This window comes from Carlito syrichta, unplaced genomic scaffold (genome assembly GCF_000164805.1).
Source record: "Carlito syrichta isolate Samal-C Ts95f unplaced genomic scaffold, Tarsius_syrichta-2.0.1 Scaffold301698, whole genome shotgun sequence".
Lineage (NCBI taxonomy): Eukaryota > Metazoa > Chordata > Mammalia > Primates > Tarsiidae > Carlito > Carlito syrichta.
Window position 1 is genome coordinate 176341 of NW_007245794.1, and position 8123 is coordinate 184463.

The window sequence follows — 8123 nt, forward strand, 5'->3', positions numbered from 1 at the left end:
ACTGCACTCCAGTCTGGGCGACCGAGTGAGACTCCAACTCAAAAAAAAAAAAAAATTAAGTAATATCTAAAAAAAAATGCCCATGTTGGAAAACTCGATATTACTTGGATGTCAATATGTCATAATTTTAATGCCACATCAATAAAAATCCCAGCAGTTTTTGGTTTTGTGTTTTTCTTCTACAACTGAACAAGGTGACTCTAAAATTTATGTAGACATAAAGGTCAAGAATAGCCATGGCCTTTTTTTTTTCTTCAGTTGGAGTCTCACTCTGTTGCCCAGGTTGGAGTGCAGTGGCAAGCTCACGGCCACCGCAGCTTCGACCTGCTGGGTTCAGGGTATCCTTCCACCTCAGCCTTCCAAGTAGCTGGAACTACAGGTGCACATTACTATGTCCTCCTAACGTTTTTTTTTTTAATAGTAGAGACGCGGTCCCACCAAGTTGCCGAAGCTGGTATTGAACCCTGGGCTCATACAATCCTCTCGCCTTCACCTCCACCTCCCAAAGTGCAGGGATTACAGGCCTGAGCCACCGCGACCAGCAGCCGTGGCCATTTTTAAAGCCAAGACATTCTGGAAGAAGGATATGCTCTCCTGGACATCAAAACTTATTATAACTCTGTAGTGTTCAGGACAATTCCTGTGATACTGGGACGATTCCATTTGAAAAGAAATAAAACCCTACCTCATGCCATTCCAAAAATCAACTGCAGGCCAGGCGCAGTGGCTCACACCTGTAATCCCAGCACTTGGGAAGGCTGAGGCAGGAGAATCGTGTGAGCCCAGGAGTTCAAGACCAGTCTAAGTAACATAGCTAGACCTCGTCTCCACACACAAAAAAACTTTTAATTATATTAATAAGGTTACCTAATCTCAGACCAGGCAAAGTGAGGACCAAAGGTAGGCCCAAACTTTACCTGTACAATGACCACCTGAATTGTACCCCACATCTCTAAAATAAAATAATTTAAAAAAGAAAAAAATTAGCGGGGTGTGGTGGAACACACCTGTAGAATCAGCTACTCGGGGGGCTGAGACAGGAGGATTACTGAGTTCAGGAAGTTGAGACTGTTGTGAGCTGTGATCATGCCACTGTAACTCCAGCCCGGACAACAGAGTGAGAACCCAAATGAAAACAAAAAAATAACTGCAGGTGGTTATTCACCAAAATGTGAAAGGTAAAATAATAAAAGTTTCTAAAGATAGAATAGGAAAACATATTTAGGACCTTAAGGTAGAGAAAGATGTTCCAATTCCTTAAATCGAAAAAAGACCGATAAATTAGGCCACCTTAAGATTCTGAACTTCCCTTCTTGTGAGGACTCCATTAAGAGTGAAAAGACACAGCTACTCAGGAAGCTGAAGCAGGAGGATCACTTGAGCCCAGGACCTGGAGGCTGTGAGGAGCCGTGATGGTGCCACTGCACTCCAGTCTGGGCAGCAGATGAGGCCTGACTCAAAAAAAAAAAAGAGTGAAAAGACAGGTTACAGGGTGGAAGAAGATACATGCAGCACATATAACTGACCAGGAGCTTCTATCCAGAATATATCAAAAACTCCTTCAAATCAGAAAAAACAAAAACCAAAGACAACCACAAAAAACTGGGTGAGAGACGTAAATTTTGACTTTAAAACTTCACAAAAGCCGGGCTCGGTGGCTCAGCCTGTCATCCTGCGCCTTTGGGAGGCTGAGGTGAGTGGATTGCCTGAGCCCGCGGGTTCGAGACCCGCCTGGGCAGCGAGACCTCATCTCTACAATAAATCAAAAAATCAGCCAGGCGTGGTAGCGCGCGCCTGTAATTCCGGCTCCTCGGAAGGCTGAGGCGGAAGGATCGAGCCACCGCACTCCAGTCTGGGCGACAGAGTGAGACTCCAACTCAAAAAAAAAAAAAACTTCACAAAAGAGAAAAACCAACAAACATGAACGAGTGCTTCACCTTACTGCCACAAGACAGCACCACACACTCGCCAGAATGGCTAAAATCCACCAGACTACACCCGAGTGTGGAGAAGTGGTGGCGCGCAGCACAGGCTGCTCCTAGCCTCTTGGGAGGAAAGCAAGCCGGCAAAACTGTTTTGCAGGATCTACAGAAGCTACACACGCTCACTCCTCTGGCCCCAACAGCCTTGCAACTTGACTTCTAAGAAGCGATCTCACCCGGTGCTTGCAAGGGTGAAAGCACAAAAGTGTGGACATCGACATTACTTTTAACAGAAACAAATCACAATTACCCAAGTATGCGTAATAACATGACCACACCAAAGGGGAGACGGGATTGTGGAGGACAGCTGGGAGCCTCCCACACAAAACAACTAGATCCCTGTCCCCGTTTCCTTTGACAGACTGTCGGGCTTGCCAAAGGTAAGGAAAGCCCGCACCCAACCCCTCCTCTGAGCACCCACCCCAAAAGAGCTGAAACTAGAGTTCCGAGCAGAAGCAGCCGGGAAGCCCAAGCCACCCTGTGACTGTCAGCACTGCTGCTAGGATGAGCCGCGGACACGGGATCTCAACCCGAGACGCTCCCTTAAGCCAAGGGCCCCCATCCTCACTAGAGGAAGGCACCCACCATCTGGGTCTCCAGGACTCCTACAGACCAAGAGCCAGCGATCCGCCAGACAAATGAAATCAAACAAGGCAACATGGAGGAGTCAGTCAAAATAACAGGAGATTCTCTTTCTTTTACTGCTGAGGTTGTATTGCATCTGACACTAGATGCAGAGTATAAAATAACTTCATAAACTGCTTAAAGAGATACAAGATGGAATTTTTAAATGGCAACCCACGAGGAACTAGCAAAAAATACTAAGGAGATATGATAATGAACCAAACATAAGTTTCAGCAATTAAAAATACAGCTATTAAGAAGGAAAACTCCATGGAGGATAGAGTAAAAAAAAAAAAAATCCAGGAAATGTAACACAAAAAGCGTAGCTAAGACATGTGGAAGATTAAATAAGGTCTGGCATATGCCTAATTAGAGTTTCAAAAGAAGAGAACGTGACAATGGAGGAGAAAATGCTTGAGGACAGAAGGGCTGAGAATCTTCCAGAAATGACAGACATAACTCCACAAATAGAGAAAGCTCAACATACACCAAACAGGGACACACCTAATCCCACTGCATTAATATGTCAAATAACAAGAGAGGGAGAGACGATTTTGGAAGCAGCCAGATCACCTCCTGAGGAAAGACTCACAGAAGATATCAACAGCAGCCAGGCTCAGTGGCTCAGCCTGTAATCCCGCGCCTTGGGAGGTTGAGGTGAGTGGACTGCCTGAGCCTGCGGGTTCGAGACCCGCCTGGGTAACTTGGTGAGACCTCATCTCTACAATAATCAAAAATTAGCCAGGCACGGTAGCGCGTGCCTGTAGTTCTGGTGACTCGGAAGGCTGAGGCGGAAGGATCGCCGGAGCCCAGCAGGTCGAGGCTGCGGTGGCCGGGAGCGGCCACTGCACTCCAGTCTGGGCGACAGCATGAGAGACTCCAACTCAAAAAAAAAATAAAAAAAAAGAAGATATCAGCAGCAATATCGGTCAGAAAATATCGTGTCACATATTTAAATGCTATAAGAAAAACAAAACTCAATCCCTCTTTGTGCCTGGGAAAAACTGATTTTCAAGACTCTGGATAAAATATGAATATATTTAGGTACAAAGAGAATCAACCAAAAAAGGCCCCTAAACTAATTTAACATCTAAAGGATATTCTTCACGAAGATTCCGGAAAACGGTAAACAGCTGTCGGTCAAGAAATTAAGGTAACTTATAAAAAATGGTCAATTTTCTCCTAAAAAGACACAAACAACCAAAACTGACTCAAAAAGAAACAAATTATTAGACCTATAACAAGAGATGGAAAAAAAGAATTTAAAAACTGCCCACAAGGAAAAGCCCAGATTTAGATGGACTGTTACAAATATTTAAAGAATAATTAACACCAATTATTCTCAAACTCTCCCAAAAAACAGAAGAGGCTGGAACACTTGCCAACTCATTTTTTGAGGCCAGTGTTACCCTAATATCAAAAACAAAGACATCACAAGAAAATAAATCTACAGACCATTCACTCATGAATACAAATGCGAAAATCCTTAAGAAAATAAAAGCAAATTGAATCCTGCAACATAGAAGAAGGATCACATACCATGCACAAGTGGAACTTATCCCAAGAATGCAAGGTTGGTTTTCAACATCCCAACATAAACTTATATAATACACATTACACAGAATGAAGGACAAAAACCACATGATAACCTCTAGTGATACAGAAAAGGCACCTGACACTGCTTCATAACAGCCACACATCAGGAAGTAAAGGGACCTTTTCCAACCTGGCAAAGGACATCTACAAAAATTCCCACAGCTAACATCATGCATGATGGTGAAAGACTGTCCTTGGAAGGTTAAGAACACGTCAGGAGTGTCCACTCTTGCCACTTCTGGTCAACACTGTACTAGAGGTTCAAGTTAGGGCAGTAACACCAGAGAAAGTCATCAAAGGCATCCGGATTGGGAAACAAGCAATCTACCTCTATTCAGAAATACCCTTAAAGAGAATCCTAAGGAATTCACCAAAAAACTATTAGAACTAACAAATAAATTCAGCAAGGTTTTAGGCTACAAGATCAACATATAAAAACAAATGGTAGCTGGGCACAGTGGCTCACACCTGCAATCCCAGCACTTAGGGAGGCAGAGGCAAGAGGACTGCCTGAGCCCAGGGGTTTGAGACCAGCCTGGGCAACTTGGCAGGAGCTCATCTCTACAATAAATTTTTTAAAAATTAGCTGGGCATAGTAGCACATGCCTGTGGTTCCAGTTTCTTGGAAGGCTGAGGCCGAAGGATCACCTGAGCCCAGCAGGTCAATACACTCCAGCCTGGGCAACACAGTCTCCGACTCAAAAAGAAAAAAATTTAAAAAACAAATTGTATTTCTATACACTTGCAATGAGTAACCCAAAAATGGCATCAAGAAAACAATTCCATTTACAATAGTATCAAAAATAATAAAATATTTAGGAATAAATTTAACAAAAGTATAAAACCTTCCTTTGTGCTCTAAAAACTAAGTAATTGCTGAAAGAAAATAAGCATCTAAATAAATGCGAAAACATCCTATGTTCACAGATCAAAGATGTACTTCCCAAAGCGATCACAGATTCCCAACAATCCCTATTAGAATCCCAGCTGACTTCCTTGTAGAAATCGGGAAGCTGATTCCAAAACTCATATGGAATTACAAAGGGATCCAAAGAGCCAAAACAATCTTTAAAAAGAACAAAGTGGAAGAATTCACACTTTCCCATTTCAAAACTTACTAAAAAGCGACAATAATTGAGACAGAGTACTGGCATAAGTATACACATATGGATCAATAAAACCCAACTGAGCACCTAGAAATAAACCCATACATCTGTGGTGGGCTGATATTGTAGAAGGATGTCAAAACCGTTCAGTGGGGAAAATTGTCTCTTTAACAAATGGTGCCAAGACAAGTGAATACCTACATGTAAAAAAATGACGCTGGACCCCCTACCTCAAGTCATATACACAAATTAGTTCAAAATGGATCAAAGACCTAAATGTAAGAACTAAAACCATAAAGCTCTTAGAGGAAACATAGGGGAAAGTATTTATGACCCTAGATTTATTCATAATGAATTCTTAGATATGACACCAACAGCATAAACAACTTAAAAAATAGGTAAACTGGACTTCATCAAAACTAAAAATGCACAAAGACACTATCAAGAAAGTAAAAAGACAACTAAAAGAATGGAAGAAAATACTTGCCAATCATATATCTGATAAGGGTCTAGTACCCAGAATACACAGATAATTCTTAAAAAGAAGACAAATAACAACTAAAAATCTGAGCAAAAGATCTGAATGGACATTACTCCAGAGAAGATATACAAATGGGCAAAAAGCACACGGAAAAATGCTCTCAGTATTCAGAGAAATGCAAACCGAAACCATGACAAGAAACCACTGCATACCCTTGCGGACAGTGAAAATCAAAAGGACTAGCAATAACCAGTGCCGGTGAGGATGGATACGGAGGGGAATCGTCATACACTCTTACTGCAAAGATAGAACTGTACAGCAGTTTGGGAAGACAGTCTGGCAGGTCCTCAGACATTAATTATAAAGTTGACATCTGACCTAGCATCATGAGTACTTCACGAACTCATCCTAGAAAAAGTGCCTGTGTCCCATGGCTGAGTATCACTGCAGTCACCGCCGAAGTATTCCCCCTGGGGAGCTATGTGCTGACGCCGGTGCCTCGTCCGCCTGTCAAAGCAGTTTGGGCACTCTTTTTCTGGAATGGCCATCAGAGCTGTGGCCACATGCCCCTTGATGTCCTGGACACCATCAAAATATCTTCCTTTCAGTATTTCCTTTATCTTCAGGTAAAGAAAAAAGCCACTGGGGGCCAGATCAGGTGAGCAGGGAGGGTCCTCCAATACAGCGATTTGTTTACTGGCTAAAACGTCCTCACGGTGCTGTGTGAGCTGTGCGCTGTCGTGAGGCGAGAGCTCCTTGAAGGGCCACTTTTGCACACAGCGTTTTTCAGTGAAGATCTTCCTGTTTCTCCGTCGATGTCCACCTGGTCTGCTCTGCTTCTCCCAGCCAGCTGAGGATTGTGATGCACAAGTCGACACACGTTTGCCGCGTTCTCGCCAGTTCTGCGCATGACGATTCGTCCTGACTTCTCTTCATCAGGGGCGCTTTCTTGCCCCTTGGATAAGCATCGGATTCGCTTGGACGCTCCTACTTTTCACTGCCATTTTCTTCATGGCATCGTCGCCATAAACTGGACTCACATCCCTGATTTCACTTCCACTCTTGCCAAGTTTAATAAGAAATTTAATACTGGTTTGTTGCTCTAACTCAAGCCCTGACATTCTCACGACAGCACACAAAAGCACGCAACAATAATGAACACCACTCAGCAAGACACCGCCACACATCATGAAAGCCACTGCGAGACACTGACATACCAAGGCTATGAAACCTTGCCGAGCTGTTTGTGCAGTGCTACCAACAGGAGCACATGGTGGCAGGTTCATGGACTTAATTGTCAGACCTTGTATGTCCCAGATAGTAAGAACGTATGTCCGTGCAAACACTTGTGCACAAATACTAACAGCTGCCTTGATCAGAATAGCCAAAAGCGGAAACAATCCAAGTGTCTGCCAACTGAGGAATGGATATGTCCATGCATGGAATATTACTGAGCCAAGAAAAGTAAATAAAGCACCTACACATGCTACAACATGGATGGACACGGAAGATGTTACGCTAAGCGAAAGAAGCCAGTCACAAAGGAACACACATTAAGTTATTCCGGCCAGGCACAGTGGCTCAAGCCTGTAATCCCAGCACTTTGGGAGGCCGAGGTGAGGGGACTGCCTGAGCCCATGGGTTCGAGAACAGCCTGGGCAACCTGGCAAGACCTCATCTCTACAACCAATAAAAATTAGCCAGGCGTGGTAGTGTGCGCCTGTAGTTCTGGCTTGGAAGGCTGAGGCAAAAGGACTGCCTGAGCCCAACAGGTCAACACTGGGGTGGCCATGAACGTGCCACTTGCACTCCAGCCTGAGCGATGGAGACACCAATTCAAAAAAAAATTTACTCCATTAATAGTCAATATCTGGAATAGCCAAGTCTATAAAAAGTAGAAAGGTGGTTGCCTTGGCCTGGGGGGATGAGGAGACAATGGGTTAGGGTTTTTAATGAAAGTTGTCTAAAACTGACTGTGGTAATGGCTGCACATTACTCGGCAGAAACCACTGCACTGTACAATTTAAAGGGGTAAACTGCAAGGTGCATAAACTATATCTCAGTAAAGCTGTTATAGGAAGAAAGGAAAAAGAAAGATGTGAAATGCGATAACGTTAGGCAATGACATGGGAAAGCAGATGAATCTAAACAACCATCTGTATAAAACAATACTCTCTAAATTGAGACTTAAAAAAGATGAGACAAGCCAGGCTCGGTGGCTCAGCCTGTCATCCCGCGCCTTTGGGAGGCTGAGGTGAGTGGATGGCCTGAGCCCGCGGGTTCGAGACCCGCCTGGGCGGCGAGACCTCATCTCTACAATAAATCAAAAAATCA

At 43.8% G+C, this 8123-nt stretch overlaps 1 protein-coding gene across 1 annotated transcript in view; it reads right to left on the reverse strand.

Moving 5' to 3' along the window:
• Positions 1 to 8123, reverse strand: part of IPPK (inositol-pentakisphosphate 2-kinase) — a 48552-nt gene that overhangs the window by 9909 nt on the left and 30520 nt on the right. The window contains exon 13 of the mRNA XM_021710945.1: positions 6505 to 6744. Coding sequence (XP_021566620.1) covers positions 6505 to 6744 — 240 coding nt within the window. The remainder of the gene's footprint in view (positions 1 to 6504; positions 6745 to 8123) is intronic.